This window comes from Silurus aristotelis, assembly GCF_946808225.1.
Source record: "Silurus aristotelis genome assembly, chromosome: 4".
NCBI lineage: Eukaryota > Metazoa > Chordata > Actinopteri > Siluriformes > Siluridae > Silurus > Silurus aristotelis.
In genome coordinates this window covers 7,206,836-7,225,890 of record NC_139577.1, presented here as the reverse complement: position 1 = coordinate 7,225,890, position 19,055 = coordinate 7,206,836, and the positions used below count along the sequence as shown (strand labels likewise).

The 19,055-nt window shown below is 42.3% G+C and overlaps 1 protein-coding gene across 2 annotated transcripts in view; it reads right to left on the bottom strand.

Annotated features, from left to right (window-relative positions):
* pdss2 (prenyl (decaprenyl) diphosphate synthase, subunit 2) overlaps positions 1 to 18,341 on the bottom strand; it is a 31,462-nt gene extending 13,121 nt beyond the window's left edge. For both annotated transcript variants that reach the window (XM_083539805.1, XM_083539806.1), the window contains exons 1-4: positions 18,142 to 18,341; positions 17,004 to 17,265; positions 9,202 to 9,336; positions 1,799 to 1,997 (exon numbers count right to left, since the gene is read on the bottom strand). In XM_083539805.1, the coding sequence (XP_083395931.1) occupies positions 1,799 to 1,997; positions 9,202 to 9,336; positions 17,004 to 17,254 (585 nt within the window). In that variant the 5' untranslated portion in view covers positions 17,255 to 17,265; positions 18,142 to 18,341. The remainder of the gene's footprint in view (positions 1 to 1,798; positions 1,998 to 9,201; positions 9,337 to 17,003; positions 17,266 to 18,141) is intronic.
* Positions 18,342 to 19,055: the final 714 nt, after the last annotated feature.

Below are 19,055 nucleotides of genomic sequence, written 5' to 3'. Positions count from 1 at the left end.
TGACAATGTTTTTGTGTTCATGTACAACCACGTTTACATTGTGTGTCACCCATATCCTCTTTGCTATGACAGATTCGATGGTATTTGTCGACAACCCTCCCTTTCTGTGTATTGGATCGGGATTAGTGGAACGAGTAAAAGACGTTAGAAAAAAGAAAATGAAATAATAAATATAATAATATAAATAAGGAAAATTTCCACTCAGGAATCGTTGGGGGGTGTAAACTTTTGCACACACTGTTTTGTTCGCCTGCAGATGTTTCAAATGAAAAGAAATATTTTATTTATCTGAGAGACCGGATTGAATTCTCCAGAACACACAGCGTCATGTTGGAGATGTTTGGTGCTTCTACACTAGTTTGACATTCTCTGTGTGTGGTATTGATTTGTTGATTAAATCAGTCTCTCTCTCTCTCTCACACACACACACACACACACAGCAGTAAGTGTTGTTTATCCAATGAACACCAATAAATGCCAATGATCTGTTTTGCGCTACAGAAGAGTCAACTGCAACCTTCCCTGACCTCTCTTACACACACACACCTACACACAGAGTTTGAATTCTATAAGTCCGACAGTGCTTCCCTCTGCGGACGAGACACCGCAGTGACCTAAGACTGACTCTTCTCATTTATCTGTGTGTGTGTGTGTGTGTGTGTGTGTGTGTGTGTGTGTGTGTGTGTGTGTGTGTGTGTGTGTGTGTGTGTGCGCGCGCATGTGTGTATTTCCATCTGCACACTTGCCACTGCTACACTTGATGACAGAATCTGTCAGTGTCCCACCTTCTATGTGTGTGTGTTTGTGTGTGTGTGTGTGTGTGTGTAAGTATGTCAGAGAAGCAAAGGGACTTTTGACTGCCACAGAGGCCACACCTGCTCCACACTGACTGACAGGTACAGAGACCACACCTCCTCTATCATGACTGACAGGTACAGAGGCCACACTTGCTCCACCCTGACTGACAAGTACAGAGGCCACACCTGCTCCACCCTGACTGACAGGTACAGAGGCCACACCTCCTCTATCATGACTGACAGGTACAGAGGCCACACCTGCTCCACACTGACTGACAGGTACAGAGGCCACACCTCCTCTATCATGACTAACAGGTACAGAGGCCACACCTGCTCCACCCTGAGTGACAAGTACAGAGGCCACACCTGCTCCACCCTGACTGACAGGTACAGAGGCCACACCTCCTCTATCATGACTGACAGGTACAGAGGCCACACCTGCTCCACCCTGACTGACAGGTACAGAGGCCACAACTGCTCTATCATGACTGACAGGTACAGAGGCCACACCTGCTCCACCCTGACTGACAGGTACAGAGGCCACACCTCCTCTATCATGACTGACAGGTACAGAGGCCACACCTGCTCCACCCTGACTGACAAGTACAGAGGCCACACCTGATCCAACCTGACTGACAGGTACAGAGGCCACACCTGCTCTATCGTGACTGACAGGTACAGAGGCCACACCTGCTCCACACTGACTGACAGGTACAGAGGCCACACCTGCTCCACACTGACTGACAGGTACAGAGGCCACACCTCCTCAATCGTGACTGACAAGTAAAAAATCCACACCTGAATTAATTAGACATATGCTGCTGTGGTACAGCAGACGAGGACACTGACAGAGCAAAGTCATGAAGTCTGTCACATTTTCTGCGTAATAAGAAGAAAAGTGTGTGAACACTTGTTGCTAGGCGACACTGAAACACTGACGCCGTCCATTACCCAGCTACTCACTGAATCTATGATGATCTAATTAACTCAGCAGAATGTACCTTGGTGTTGTTGAGCTGAGCCAATCCCGTGCAGGCATTGGCCAACAGGAAGTCACCGCTCAGGACGGCCATCTTGTTCCCGAACTGCATGTCCTTGAGCGGGCCATCGGAGAACGTCCACTCCTTCAAATTTACGATCCCACGATGCACCAGGAACGCCGTGTGGATCAGCTCAGTGATCTCGGCCAGGCTACGCTGACTGATGGAAAGAGAGAGAAAAGAGAAATTATTTACTATATCTACACTAGGGTCTATTTTAGCCATGTTGATATGATAATATACCCTGAACCCGGGGTTTGAGGTCACTAACTACTCAACTTTCCAAATAGGAATGGAGGGCTACTTTTTCTTTTGTTTTCCAAGCAAGTAAATCAAACTGCTTTTCACAGGGCACAAGGATGAACAATTGTCTGCTGAGTCACATGCCTTTTGTACTACACCCTGATTGGTCGGGTGGTTAAAAAAATAAATAAATGCAAAAAAAATCCTTGGCAAAAACTTTGTGGCGAATTAACATACATGAGATGATACGAGTCTGTTAGAAACTGTTGGTTTGTCATGTTATGAATATTTTTTTTACATACACATTGTTGGGTTTTATTTTCCTGGAGAATGCTGGAGAAACATTGGATCATAATGAACCTAAGCAGAGGTCAAAGGGGTGTGTGTGTGTGTGTGTGTGTGTGTGCGTGAGAGCATGTGTGCATGGTAATAATTCCCATTAGACAACATCAGAGTCTCTTCATCGCCACGCCATTCCTCCATATTTTTGCCCCTCTCGGGGTCAGACGTCGTCCTCTTGTGCCGTAATCAGCCCTCTGATGACCATGTCGCTGCCTTCGAACATCTGCTAGTAATTACACATTATGTGTTTGGATGCTTATTTATCATCAGATGCTTTTTATTTCTCAGTTGTTTTTAAAGACGGATTTCTCTTCAATCACATCTATTGTTTGTGGCACTTGTTATCAAAGTACCTCTGGGGTTATTTTTAGCACACATTTTTAAAAGCGAGACGCCAAACGCACCATCACTAGGAGGACGTTCAAATCATTTCTTTGTAACTTCACCTTTATTTTCAGGAATTAAACACAGAGTAGAGACAGCGTGCCTCTTCACATTTATAAAGTCTAGCACAATATTTAGGTTGCAATCAAGTTTAAATCTTTCTTAGGCTATGAAAAATATACAAGACTTTACTCTATTTGGCATTCACACTTTCAAAGGTGGGAATCAGACCTTCACTAGGAGCGATAGCCATAAAAGACACACCTCTCTATCGGAAACTAACAGCCACAGAAGCCACACCCCTTTATAAGAGACTAACAGTCACAAAAGACACACCTCCTGTTCAATAACAGAGGCCACACCTCCTTTAAAGATACTGACAATGGCATAGATTGTGTGTTCCTTAAAAAGCCAAAGAAGCCACACCTTCTTTTAAGAGACTGACATTCACAGATGCTACACCCCCCCATTAGAAACTTATAGCCACAGAAGCCACACCCCTTTATAAGAACTTAACAGCCACAGAGGCCACACCTCCTTTTAAAAAACTGACACACATTGGGGCCACACCTCCTTATAAGAGATTACAGCCATAGAGGCCACACCTTTCTTACTGAAACTAAGAACCACAAAGGCCACGCCTCCTTCAATGAGGCCAACAAGCACAGAGGCCTAGAAGACTTGTTCACCTTCCCTAGGACCACAAAGGCCACACCTTCTTTAATTGTTAGGCACATAGGCCACGCCTTTTTCGATTGCGGGCACAGAGGCCACGCCTTCTTCACAGACATTAGAATCCATTCGACAGGATTCTGACTTTGCGCGCGTGGCCTTGGCTGACGTGTAAATCCAGGCCACGTCTGATCCGTTCAAACTCGTCCGGCGAATCTCGTGCGCTAAAATGTACAGCAGGAAGCAAATCTAAATCCCATTTTCCACCTCGACGCTCTTCTGTGCTTCCCGAGTGTGCGCTGGAGTCAGTGGGCGGAGCCGAGAGGAGAATATAAATAGATTTGAGACTCAGTTGCCCGGCAACTCATGCCACAGAGATGAGAAGTTCCACCCCCGGACACGCCCTCTTTCTCCACGCGCTCTATTTGCTCTGCAGATTTAACTTGTGCTGCACACACACACACACACACACACGCGGTAACCTAGTGTAACATATCTGACCACTCCTCATGTAAGGGATTTTGTCCACACAGGAGGAACATGCAATTAAAAAATCTCAGCATGCACCTGAACAGGGGTCGCCTCCCCCATCCTCGTTATGGTACTACATTACTACGTTATGGTGCACTGTTTTTGGGTCAGGTAATACTCCTGCGCTGTTATCTGATCCTGATTTGAGTCCGCTGAGGAAATAAAACGGATGTGAAAAGGAGGCACGAGAGATTGCGCTTAATCTCGCTTCACCTCATGCGATTCGTTCGGTCGGAAATTCGTTCGCAGGGGCGTTTCGTTAAAAAAATAAATAATAATTTGCATCTAACCTATAAAGACTGATCGGCTTCGGGTCATGTGACTGTCGATGAGCCACTGCGCTTATACACGGATCAGACATAACATTATGAGGACCTGTTTAATATTGCATAGGTCCTCTCTTGCTGCTAAAACGGTAGTGACCCGTCGTGCAATAAACAGCATTAACTTCTTCAGCAATATGAGCTACAGAAGCTCGTCTGTTGGATCGCAGCCTTCGCTCTCCACGTGCATCAATGAGCCTCAGCCGCCCATGTCGCCGGTTCACCACTGTTCCTTCCTTGGACCACTTTTGATAGATGCTGACCACTGCAGATCGGGAACATCCCACAAGAGCTGGAGTTCTGGAGATGCTCTGACTCAGTCGTCTAGCCGTCACAATTTGTGAAACTCGCTCAAATCCTCACGCTTGCCTATTTTTCCTGCTTCTAACGCATACATTTTAAAGACAAAATGTTCACTTGCTGCCTAATAAATCCCACCCACTAACAAGTGCCTTGATGAAGAGGTAATCAGTGTTATTCACTTCACCTCTAATAATGTTATAATGTCATAATGTTATGCCTGGTCTGTGTATATACACATGTAATTCACGAGTCAGCGTTTATGACCTTTTATAGAGATTTGTTGGCGTGGCTAAAGGCAACTGCATATTTGGTGTATAAGTGCCAACAAACATCAGTGTAAATTTTGCATAACACACACACACACTAAGCCAAGCTACGTACACACACACACACACACACACACACACACACAGACAAATAAGGCTGGGTAAAGGTTTCTAGAGATCCCTTGTGTCGCATGGTGATACTGGAAATGTCTCTGTGTTGCATCGAAATATTTATCATCAATAAATTCTGAATGAGAATAATAGAGTGTTTTAGAGATTTCTCATTTTCTTCTACCATCTGTCTCTCACACACACGCGCACACACACAGATTCTCCCTCTCGTTTTCTTTTCTCTTACACACACACACACACACACACACACACACACACACACACACACACACACACACACACACACACAGAGCAGTGGCGAAGCAGAAGACGTTTTACAAATGTCTTGTGTCAAGTGGGCGGAGAACAGCCGACCGCTCCATCAATCAAAACACACACACACACACACACACACACACACACACACACACACACACACACACACACACACACACACACAGACACAGACACACGCACACACACACACACACACACACACACACAGACACAGACACACAGACCTCTAACGATCTCACAGAGTGAGACGTGTATGTGCGTTGACCTCCACACCTGACCCACACACACACACACACACACACACACACACACACACACACACACACACACAGGAACTGGGGGCGAGACAGACTACTTCATTCCCGTTTCCATGACGCCAATGTCACAGCGACGGAACAACGAGGTCACTTCCTGTCTACACTTCAAGAACAGTTGAGCGGCTGTGAGAAAGAGGGAGGAAGAAGAGCAGACGAGCGCGAGAGAGCGAGTGTTCGTCCCACAGTGGCTGAGAGAAAGAGTTCATTCAGAGCGTGCGCAAAACACACACATACGCACACACTGCCAAATTAAACAGTCGCTTCTGGTAACTGGCTGGCACCAAAGCAGAGAGATTCTCACACACACACACACACACACACACACACACACATACACACACACATACACACACACATACACACACAGAGGCCTGTTTAGAGTCACATGCCTTTAGACAGGCCAGAATGTGTAACGTGTTTCTTAGTCAGAAGTCACACTGTGCCATCTACCATCCAAACAATGTCTTAGTACAGCAGCATCAGTGATGGTGTGTGTGTGTGTGTGTGTGTGTGTGTGTGTGTGTGTGTGTGTGTGTGTGTATAAGCGGATGTGAGGCAGGTACAGCTGATTATTTCCCCGGACAAAGCGCATGATGAAAACTCCCTCACAGTCACTACTAACTATAGACAGCACAAAATATTGCAAGTATCTCTCTCACACACACACACACACACACACACACACACCTTTTTTTCTCATAAACACACACACACACACACACACACACACACACACACACACACACACACACACACACACACACACACACACCTCTCTCGCTTACAGACAAACTCCTCTCTCTGGCTTGCGCGCACACACACACACACACACACACACACACACACACACACACACACACACTCCTTTCTCACTCTCTCTCTCTTGCATGCACACACACTCTCTCTCACTCTTACTCTCTTGCGCACACACACACACACACACACACACACACACTCCCCTTTCTCTCACGCATACCCACACAAAAATTCTCTCTCTCTCTCTCTCTCTCTCTCTCTCTCTCTCTCTCTCTCTCTCTCTCTCTCTCTCTCTCTCGTATGCATACCCACACAAAAATTCTCTCTCTCTCTCTCTCTCTCTCTCTCTCTCTCTCTCTCTCTCTCTCTCTCTCTCTCTCTCTTTCTTTTGCATTTATACACACATTCATCTCTCTCTTGCATACACACACTCCTCTCACATACACACAACTCTCTTTCCATTACTCTCACACATATGCATATACACACATACACAACACACACTCCCCTCTCTCTCTCTCACATGCATACACACACATCTGTCCCGTATACACACATATACACACACAACTCACTTTCTCTTAATCTCTCACTTACACACACACACATCCCATTTGCTATTTCTTTCACACAAACTCTGCTCTCTCTTTCTTTATATATATATATATATATATACAGTGAGGAAAATAAGTATTTGAACACCCTGCTATTTTGCAAGTTCTCCCACTTAGAAATCATGGAGGGGTCTGAAATTTTCATCTTAGGTGCATGTCCACTGTGAGAGACATAATCTTTAAAAAAAAATCCAGAAATCACAATGTATGATTTTCAAACTATTTATTTGTATGATACAGCTGCAAATAAGTATTTGAACACCTGAGAAAGTCAATGTTAATATTTGGTACAGGAGCCTTTGTTTGCAATTACAGAGGTCAAATGTTTCCTGTAGTTTTTCACCAGGTTTGCACACACTGCAGGAGAGATTTTAACCCACTCTTCCACACAGATCTTCTCTAGATCAGTCAGGTTTCTGGCCTTTTGCTGACAAACACGGAGTTTGAGCTCCCTCCAAAGATTTCTATTGGGTTTAGGTCTGGAGACTGGCTAGGCCACGCCAGAACCTTGATATGCTTCTTACAGAGCCACTCCTTGGTTATCCTGGCTGTGTGCTTCGGGTCATTGTCATGTTGGAAGACCCAGCCTCGACCCATCTTCAATGCTCTAACTGAGGAGGGGAGGTTGTTCCCCAAAATCTCTCAATACATGGACCCGGTCATCCTCTCCTTAACACAGTGCAGTCGCCCTGTCCCATGTGCAGAAAAACACCCCCAAAACATGATGCTACCACCCCCATGCTTCACAGTAGGGATGGTGTTCTTGGGATGGTACTCATCATTCTTTTTCCTATAAACACGTTTAGTGGAATTATGACCCATAAGTTCTATTTTGGTCTCATCTGACCACATGACTTTCTCCCATGACTCCTCTGGATCATCCAAATGGTCATTAGCAAACTTACGACGTGCCTGGACATGTGCTGGTTTAAGCAGGGGAACCTTCCGTGCCATGCATGATTTCAAACCATGTTGTCTTAGTGTATTACCAACAGTAACCTTGGAAACGGTGGTCCCAGCTCTTTTCAGGTCATTGACCAGCTCCTCCCGTGTAGTTCTGGGCTGATTTCTCACCTACCTTGGGATCATTGAGACCCCACGAGGTGAGATCTTGCATGAAGCCCCAGTCCGAGGGAGATTGACAGTCATGTTTAGCTTCTTCCATTTTCTAATGATTGCTCCAACAGTGGACCTTTTTTCACCAAGCTGCTTGGCAATTTCCCCGTAGCCCTTTCCAGCCTTGTGGAAGTGTACAATTTTGTCTCTTGTGTCTTTGGACAGCTCTTTGGTCTTGGCCATGTTAGTAGTTGGATTCTTACTGATTGTATGGGGTGGACAGGTGTCTTTATGCAGCTAACGACCTCAAACAGGTGCATCTAATTTAGGATAATAAATGTAGTGGAGGTGGACATTTTAAAGGCAGACTAACAGGTCTTTGAGGGTCAGAATTCTAGCTGATAGACAGGTGTTCAAATACTTATTTGCAGCTGTATCATAAAAATAAATAGTTTAAAAATCACATATTGTGATTTTTTTTTCAGATTATGTCTCTCACAGTGGACGTGTACCCACGATGAAAATTTCAGACCCCTCCATGATTTCTAAGTGGGAGAACTTGCAAAATAGCAGGGTGTTCAAATACTTATTTTCCTCACTGTATATATACACACACACACACACACACACACACACACACACACCTGCTTGCACACACCTGTCTTCTGGCTAGACACTCACACCCCAACGTGCGCACACAAAGTTGTGCTCCTCTCTCACAACACACACACCTGCCTGATGCTTAATACACACCTATCTTTCCCTAAAGCCCCCTTTGAGTCATATGACCTGTGTGTGTGTGTGTGTGTGTGTGTGTGTGTGTGTGTGTGTGTGTGTGTGTAGTCATGTTACTAATGACCAGAGCTGAAGGCTCTTAAACACCTCTGGCCGAAAGAGAGGCAGGTAGACAGACAGACAGTGAGGAAAAGAACCGGCACACACACACACACACACACACACAAGTTATGAACATGGCACTGTGCCTGTGTATAGTGCGAAGTGTGTGTGAGTGTGTGTATAATGTGGAGTGTATTTGGTTTGGGACATTTCCTGAGTGGATGTTGATGATGGTGGTAAAGAGGAATGTGATGAAGGGTTTTTTGGGAGATGAGGGAGTGAGTTTGGTCTAAATGCCCCGTGTGCCCTGACCTGGGGTAAATGCCACTGATCATGTCGGGTAGTAGAGCATCAGACGGCGAGCCGCTGCGTCCTGCTGCTTTAGACATCAACAACACAACCAGACCTCGCATCTGCAGATTGTGTTTACTGTCATACACAAACCCCCTGCCGACAGAGAGAGAGAGAGAGAGAGAGAGAGAGAGAGAGAGAGAGAGAGAGAGAGAGAGAAAGAGAGATGGAGAAAAGGCATGATAAATGAATGATGTATATATGCGATCTCAGACATGGTCGTATATCGCTAATAATATAAAGTACAATAAAATAAACACCAAAATGAAATAAAAAAAAAATACATTTTACAATTTAAAATATACTGTAATAAAAAAAGTGTTATCTGCTCATATCCCTGTGCTGTTTGGGGACATTAATAATCAGAACATTATACTCATGTGCATCTTTATATTATAAAGGACACCAAATAAAGAATTAAATCCTTTAAATTAATTCATTTAAAATTCAGAAAAACTGAATCACAACCAAGAGATAAAAATCTGCCGTACCGAGAGACTGAGACACGTGTGTGTGTGTGTGAGAGAGAGAGAGAGAAAGAGAGAAAGAGAGAGAGAGGAGAGAGAGAGAGAGAGAGAGAGAGAGAGAGAGAGAGAGAGAGAGAGAGAGAGAGAGAGAGAGAGAGAGAGAGAGAAAGACTCCAAAGAATGCTCTGTAATTGTATGTAAATGATGGCACAGAGCTCGGCTAATGAAGTGACCTTTCTCTCTCTCCATCACTCTCTCTCTCTCTCTCTCTCTCTCTCTCTCTCTCTCGCGCTCTCTGTGTGAAGTAAGTGGTAATGAAGGCAGTGTGTGTGGGGACCGGGAGGTCCTGTAAGGTCCTGTAAGGTCCCGGGGGCGAGCGTACGATGATCCCAAGCGCCTTTCACCACAGTCATTAATATTCCAAAGGAGAAAAGCGGCGGCCGAAACAGCGGGTGCTCTTACTGCTAACCTCTCACTTCACATGATCACACACTAGTGCAGGCCGTTTCCCAATGTGTGTGTGGGCAGGAAAGAGCAAGAAGGAACAAGAAGGAACAAGAAGGTACAATAAGGAGCAGGAAAGAGCAGGATGGAGCAGGAAGAAAAAGGAAGGAGAAGGAAGGAACAAGAAACAAACGGGAAGGAGCAGGAACGAGCAGGAAGGAACAATTAGAAGCAGGAAAGAGCAGGAAAGAACAAAAGGGAGCAGGAAGAAGCAGAATGGAGCAGGAAGGAGCAGTAGGAAACAAGAAGGAAAAGGAAGAAACAAATAAATAGGAAGGAGCAGGAAGGAGCAAGCAGGAAGGAGTTGGAAGAAACAAATAAAGGAGCTGTAAGAAATAAGAAAGAACAGGAAGGAACAGGAACAAGCAGGAAGTAACAAGAAGAAGCAGGATGTAGCAGGAAGAAACAAAGAAACAGGAAGGAGCAGGAAAAAAAAACAGAAACAGGAAGGAGCAGGAAGACACAGAAAGGAAAAAAGAAAAGAGCAGAATAGAGGCGGAAGAAACAGGAAAGGGGAGGGAGCAGGAAAATAGCAAGATGAAGCCGGAAGAAACAGGAAGGAACAGGAAAGAAAAGGACAAAAAGCAAATGAGTGGACGATGAAAATGTCATGCAGGTCATCTCAAAACCTGCGTGTACACACACACACACACACACATGCGAGGCAAAGCTGTGCACCAGAAGGTGACTGTGGGGGAAGAGAGCGAACATTCAAAGCCACGTCTCTGTGCTCAGACACACCCACTGAGACGCTACAGAGGCCATTAATGAGCTGTTAACGAGCTGTTAATGAGAGCAGGAGAACCTGGAGAACGTGTGCTGCACACCATCTCTCATTTCCAGCCTGGAGCTCGGCTCCAAACAGCACTCTTTTCTTTCTTTTTTTTTTTTTTTTAGACACTATGCACCACTGCTGCTCGTCATGAATTAGCACCGTGGCAACGGAGACAAGATGACAGCTGAACACGCCCCCTAAGACACACAGCTCGAGTGACACGCCTCCTTATGACCCGCTTAACCTTCATCATGGAGAGAGAAAGCGAGCAAGTGAGAAAATAAGAGCGAAGACATGAAGAAAGAAAAAGAGAAAAAAATATAGGAAAAAAGAGCTGAAGTGCTTTAATAATACAGATATAACATGGACTTAAAGAAACTGAGGGAATAAAAGAACGACAGAGAGATGAAATGTAAGGCAGGAAAAAATAGAGAACAAACATTTGTACAAAAATTAAAGAAGAAAGCATCTGAAGACAATGAATTAAAAAAACAAAAACATTGAAATTACACACACAAAAAAAAAAGGATGAATAAAAGAAATGATAGCAGCAGAACCATAAGAGAAAGAGTACTGGTGAAGGCTAGTAAGAAAAGAAAAGAGAAGAGAAGAGAAGAGAAGAGAAGAGAAGAGAAGAGAAGAGAAGAGAAGAGAAGAGAAGAGAAGAGAAGAGAAGAGAAGAGAAGAGAAAGCCAGAAAGAAAGTCAATTGAAAAATTGCATAAAAGAAAAGAAGATTACAATGAGAAGTCAAAGGAAGAATAAAAGGAATGGATTAGAAGGAAGGGAAGGATAAGAAGGATTAGTAGGATTAGAACAAAAGAAGGAAGGAAGGAAGGAAGGAAGGAAGGAAGGAAGGAAGGAAGGAATAAACAAAGAGGAAAGGAAAGAGGAAAAATAACAGCAGGTGGAAATGGGGGAAAAAACAGGAAACCAAAGAAAAGTTGTGAAGGAAAGGAAAGGATGAAGAAGGGAAAAAAAAGGGAAAGAGAAAGAAAGGGAAGGAAAGTGGGGGAGTACAAGTGAAATGTGCGATGAACAAATGAAATTGAGTGAATGGAGTGATAAGGTCTCTGATGTTTATTCGGATGTGAGAGTGGTGAAGAACCTGATCATTTATCAAAGCGTTAGGAGAAGGATAATCCGTCATCACCTCATCTGTCTTCTGTATCTCAGCACAGTTTAATCACCATGATTTAGCCATGATGTATTCATGATTTAATGATGATTTAGGTAAGAAAGCAGAAGAGAAGAGAAGAGAAGAGAAGAGAAGAGAAGGGAAAAGAAGAGAAGAGAAGAGAAGAGAAGAGAAGAGAAGAGAAGGATAACGATTAGGATAAGGATAAGGATAAGGATGTGGAGAAAGATGAGGATAAGAATAAGAATGAATATTAGGATAAGGATTAGGATGAGGGTGAGTATAAGGATAAGGGTGAGGATAAGAAAAGAAAATAGGATAAGGATGAGGGGGAGGATGAGGATAAGGATGAGGATAAGGAAATAAATTAGGATAAGGGTGGGGGGGGGAGGATAAGGGTGAGAGTAAGTATAAGGATGAGGATAAAAGTTGAGGATATGTGTAAGGATAAGGTTGAAAATTAGGATAAGGATTAGGATGAGGATCAGGATATGAATGAAGGTGAAAATTGGAATAAGGATTAAGATAAAAATTAGGATAAGGATGAGGATGAGTATGAGAATGAAGATGAGAATTAGAATGAAAATAGGAATGAGGATTAGGATGAGAATGAGAATTAGAATCATAATGGGGATGAGGATTAGGATGAGAATGAGGATTAGGATTAGAATGAGTACAGGGATGAGAATGAAAATGGGGATGAGGATTGGGATGAGAATAAGAATGAGGATGAGGATTAGGATGAGAATGAAGATTAGAATGAGAATGGGGATGAGGATTAGGATTAGAATGAGGATGAGGATGAGGATGAGAATAGGGATGAGAATGATGATGAGGATTAGGATGGGAATGGAGATGAGAATGAGAATTAGAATGAGAATGGGGATGAGGATGAGGATTTGAATGAGAATGAGGATGAGGATTAGAATGAGAATGAGGATGAGAATGAGAATAGGGATGAGAATGATGATGAGGATTAGGATGGGAATGGGGATGAGGATTAGAATGAGAATAGGGATGAGAATTAGAATGAGAATAGGGATGAGAATTAGAATGAGAATAGGGATGAGGATGAGGATTAGAATGAGAATGAGGATGAGAATGAGAATGAGAATAGGGATGCGAATGATGATGAGGATTAGGATGAGAATGGGGATGATGATTAGGATGAGAATGAGAATGGGATAAGGATTAGGATGAGAAGGGGGATGAAAATGAGGATGAGAATGAGAATTAGAATGGGGATGAGTATAAGGATGAAAATTAGAATGATAATGGAGATGAGGATGAGCATAAGGATGAAGATAAGGATAAGAATGGAAATAAAGAGATATGCTTATCTTTGATATCCTTATCTTCATTCCCATCCTTATCCTTATCTTCATTCTTAAGGATAAGGACGGGAGGAAGATTGAGGTTAAGGGTGAGGATTAGGATGAGGATAAAGATGAGGTTGAGCCAAGGGGCTGTAGAACTAACACCCAAACTCAAGACCTGGACTGCTCTCTGAATTTGTGGCACTCAGACTAGTTTCGTCTTGGCCGAGAGTTGGTATGAAATCTGACTGTTAAGTGCTGCTCAAACTATGAAAGCAGAAAATTCTTGATCACTTTTATGAATGAAAAAAGAAAAAAAAACTAAAGCAGTGTTTCTCAAACTATTCATTATCTTGGACCTTTTGTATCTAACAGTAAAATCAAAGGACCCTGTGGCTTGTTTCTGTGCCTGCTGGAGGTCTGCACTGCAAAGAACCTGCAAGCTCGAGGTCTGTTTTCTAAATTTCAGAAAGTTCCTAGTGGGACACCAAGACCTTGACCAGCTTGACTGCACAACCACACAAACCTTTCGGAAAATATTCTGCGGAGAAGGATATTACAAAAGCTCACAGGTTGACCAAACGAAGACGCCAAAGAAGGTAATTGAGGTATTTTGATATGGATTTGTTTGGCAGCTCATGGAACTCGAGTTTCATTTTAGGGAGATGCTTCGTCTTTGGTGGCCATTGAAACTGTCTACATGACACGGAGACTGAAAGTTAGAGGGAAAGACAGGATTAGTTTAGGAGAAAGGGAGGGAGAGAGGGATGCAGGGAGAGAAATAACTGGAACCAAATCTGGCCGATCCAGACGACAGGAGTGGAAACCGGAGCCCAAGGGTGTAATAACCTATACACCTAAATCTGATATGACAATCCATTTGGGTGTCGAGGATAGAGGGATGGAGGGATAGAGGGTGGATGAATGAAAGGAGGGAGGGGACCCTGCCTTCTCCTCTTTCCCTCCGTGTCTCCTTGCCCAAGAAGCGCCAGTCACACAAATACCCACAATGGCAGACGTTGGCATCTCAGTTTTCTGTCCTCTGACTCTGAATTCATTTCTTCGTTCACTCGTTCATCACCAGATAAAAGGACGAGGACAGAGTTTGGGTTATAAACAAAAAAGTTATGAACTTTTTTTTCCAAGGCATTGTTTTTAAAATAGGAAGGGAAAGAAGGAAGAGAAAGAAAGAAAGAAAGAAAGAAAGAAAGAAAGAAAGAAAGAAAGAAAGAAAGAAAGAAAGAAAGAAAGAAAGAAAGAAAGAAAGAAAGAAAGAAAGAAAGAAAGAAAGAAAGGGAAAAAACAAAGGAAGAAAGAAAGGAAAGGAAAGGCTCGGAAAGGCTCGGAAAGGAAAGGAAAGGAAAGGAAAGGCTCGGAAAGGAAAGAAAAGAAAATGAAAGAAAAGGAAAGAAAAGGATAGGAAAGGAAAGGAAGGGAAGAAAAAGAAAGGCTCGAAAAGGAAAGGAAAAGAAAGAAAAGGAAGGGAAGGGAAAGAAAGGAAAGGCTCAGAAAAGCTCAGAAAGGAAAGGAAAGGAAAGGAAAAGAAAGGAAAGGAAAGGAAAAGAAAGGAAAGGAAAGGAAAGGAAAGGAAAGGAAAGGAAAGGAAAGGAAAGGAAAGGAAAAGAAAGGAAAGGAAAAGAAAGGAAAGGAAAGGAAAAGAAAGGAAAGGAAAGGAAAAGAAAGGAAAGGAAAAGAAAGGAAAGGAAAGGAAAGGAAAGGAAAGGAAAGGAAAAGAAAGGAAAGGAAAGGAAAGGAAAGGAAAGGAAAAGAAAGGAAAGGAAAGGAAAGGAAAGGAAAGGAAAGGAAAGGAAAAGAAAAGAAAAGAAAAGAAAAGAAAAGAAAAGAAAAGAAAAGAAAAGAAAAGAAAAGAAAAGAAAGGAAAGGAAAGGAAAGGAAAGGAAAGGAAAGGAAAGAAAAAGAAAGGAAAGGAAAGGAAAGGAAAAGAAAAGAAAGGAAAGGAAAGGAAAGGAAAAGAAAGGAAAGGAAAGGAAAGGAAAAGAAAGGAAAGGAAAGGCTCGGAAAGGAAAGGACAGGAAAGGGAAAAGGAAAGAAAAGAAAAGGGAAAAGGAAAGAAAAGGAAAGGAAAGGGAAAAGGAAAGGAAAGGCTCAGAAAGGAAAGGGAAGGGAAAGGGAAAGGGAAAGGAAAGGAAAGGGAAAGGAAAGGAAAGGCTCAGAAAGGAAGGGAAAGGGAAAGGGAAAGGGAAAGGGAAAGGAAAGGAAAGGAAAGGAAAGGAAAGGAAAGGAAAGGAAAGGAAAGGAAAGGAAAGGAAAGGCTCGTTACACCAGGTTTGTTTATCACATGGACATGGAGATGTGATCTGCTGAAGTTTTGGTTGTTATCTGTTATGCAGCTCATTAGCGTGCTGGATCTGTCAATCTCGGCCGTAGCCTGCAGAAAGCCACAGGAAGTGCTGGCTACAGCCACAGGAGGGAGCCGAATCCGGTCTCGCCTCGCTACGGGGAGAGGGAAAAACGTGACGAAACGTTTATAACTTTGGAGTAATGATGATCACATGTGCGGCTCTAATCTGAAAATAGTAAGAGTCTGGAGAGAAACGTAAATGGTGGTGATTACCATACGTGAGGTTCGGCCTCATCTGCAACCACAACATCAACACAATACCGCGGTGGTTCCTTCAATCATTTATAACACATGCATAGAGACATTATGACGAAAACAATGAGGGCTTGGAAAAAAAACAAAGAAACAAAGCTGAAAGCATTTAGTTTAACAAACAAACAGTTTTCAGACTGAGCAGTGGATTCGTTCATTTGTGTTTCTTTGAAATCGTTTGCATTTTTGAAGTAATATATTGCAGCTACTAAAAATCCCATTAAATTAATCAGGCCACGCCCACAAAAGCATGAACACACCTGCACACTGTCGTCTCCCCAAAACCCCCTGTGATTTCCAGCCAATCAGAAACTAACCTTGATGAAGGACAGCAAACTATAAACACACACACACACACACACACACACACACACACACACACACACACAGTAAGAAGTGAAAAAAAAAGAAAATAATTAAGAGGGAACAGAAAAGAAAGAGAAGAAAAGGAAAAGGAAAGGAAATACTGTAGAGAAGGAAATGAAATAACAAAGAAGGACAAGAAAATAAATTATGAAGAAGAAAAGAAAGAAAGAAAGAAAGAAAGAAAGAAAGAAAGAAAGAAAGAAAGAAAGAAAGAAAAAAAAAAAGAAAAAAGAAAGAAAGAAAAAAAGAAAGAAAGAAAAAAAGAAAGGGAAAGAATGAAGAAGGAAAAGAAAGGAATGAATTAAGAAATAAAATGAAGGGAAGGAAAGGAAAGGAAAGGAAGGAAAGAATGAAGAAGGAAAGGAAAGGAAAGAAAAGAAAAGGAAAGAATGACGAAAAAAAAGAAAAGGAACAGGAAGGAAAGGAAAGAAATTCAATCTTTGTTTGGAATCTGGACAAAAAGACAAAGTACAAATGAAAGAAATCTGAAAAGAAAAAAGGAATGGATTTTTAGTGGAAGAGGAAGAAAAGTGTGTGTGTGTGTGTGTGTGTGTGTGTGTGTGTGTGTGTGTGTGTGTGTTTACCTGGCGGTGTTGAGCAGCGGGTGTTTGGTTCCCACCAGTTTTCGGACGTGCATGGCGACGTTGCTGAGCTCGTCACTGAGCAGACAGCGTAAACTCATGAAGGACGTCGGGTATCCCACGATCTTCTCCGCATCAGACACCACTTTGCTCCAGCTGGACGGGGACGTGCTGGAGAACAGACTCAAGCTCCTCCATCCTCTCCTCTGTGAACCCAGAGAAGCGAGGAGAGCAAGACGAGAACGTGCAGCCATCGTGGAAAAACCTGAAATAAAAAATTATCAGATTTCCTACACATCATATTTCTACTTCCTGTCATACGTTTTTCTATTTCCTTTCCCTTTTCATCGCTCCTTTTCCTCCTCCATCATTCTTCCTTCCTACCATTCCTCAGTATTCCATTTTTCTTTTTTGTAAACTTCGTGCTATTCCTTTATCTCATATTTTCCTCTTTCCCTCCACCCTTCTTTCCTTTGAACTTTACATATTTTTTTCTCTTTGGTGATTCAATCCTTTCCTCTTATTCTTTTCTTTTTTGGCACGCATTATTTTTCTACTTTTTCTTTCTATCATTTCTCATCCCTTGCTCGTTGTAATTAGCTTTTCTTTTCTCTCATGCACCCTTTCCTTCTCTCTATCTCTTTGACTTTTTCACATTCTTTTTACTCTCTCTTTCCCATCTCCTTTTTTTCTTCCTTTCACCCCCCTCTCTCTTTCTGTTTGTCTCTCTTCACTTCTGTGTTTTCTTTTATTATTTCTGATTCACTTTCTCTCTCTTTGCCATCCTTTTTCTTTCTGTCTCTCCAATCTCTAATTTTTCCTGCTTTGAAAGTTTTCCCCTTTTTCCTTGCACTTATTTTTCCTTCTAGTTGTCTCTTTCTAAAAGGATGTAACTTGTATGAATATTTCAGTCAGTAATGTCAGATCACCACCACCAACTGTCAGTTTGTACCCAACCGCATTCCGTTATATCCCGCCTCTAGGACCTTGATTGGCTATGATCCCTGAGCACGCGCTCTTACCCAATCACAATCCAATACGCGCTTTAACATTAACCAATCGTGGCACGACATGCCTGAAAATGGTTGCGACATAAAATAAATCATGTAAAAACACACGCGACTGTCACTCTCAATGTCACCTTCTTATTGAATGAAACGCATCTGGTTTTCAGCCCGAAATCGCCTCCTGTCATTAAACAGTACTTCCGCTTTAATTCCCAGCTTACAGTCCACTCAGAAAGTCTTTAAGGGAGGAAAATGAACGGCTTTCTACTAAGGAACTACTAAAACTATATATGCACCAGAGCGGCCATCTTGAACTGACGCGCTTTACGGCATGTCGCAATTTGGTGTCTGTTCATGGCAGTGGTAATATATCATTACTCAAATAGGCGAAAATACAGATTTAGTTTTTTGTCAAAATATGAATATCCTGATATATATATATATATATATATATATATATATATATATATATATATATATATATATATATATATATATATATATATATATACACATACACACACACACACACACACACACACACACACACACACACACACACACACATATATATATATATATATATATATATATATATATATATATATATATATATATAACTTCAAAGGTTTTTTGTGTAAAAATAATTATAATAATAATTTTAATATACTTTGTACGGTGACATGTTGCACTAATCACACACATCCAAGTGTCATTATTATTATGAGAGTCACATGACAAAAGAAGGAACGACTCATGCCCAGAGGACTCATGAGATTCAACTACTCAATTCTGTTTCATGTACTTAGCCTACAAAGATTTTGCTTTGCTCATGTGCGTCCAGTAGAAAATGAACAAATCACGTTTTGAGACCCGTCGACCCGTGAGCTTTTGGACTTGGAAAACACCTGTGTCTTGTTGGCAACAGGATAGTACTGACTCTCTACTGACTAATTCTCCATAATTCTGAGAGATGTGACATTCTGGCATTGACTATACACATTTAAAACACTTCACCCTCTTTCAGAAGAAAACTCCAACCATTTAC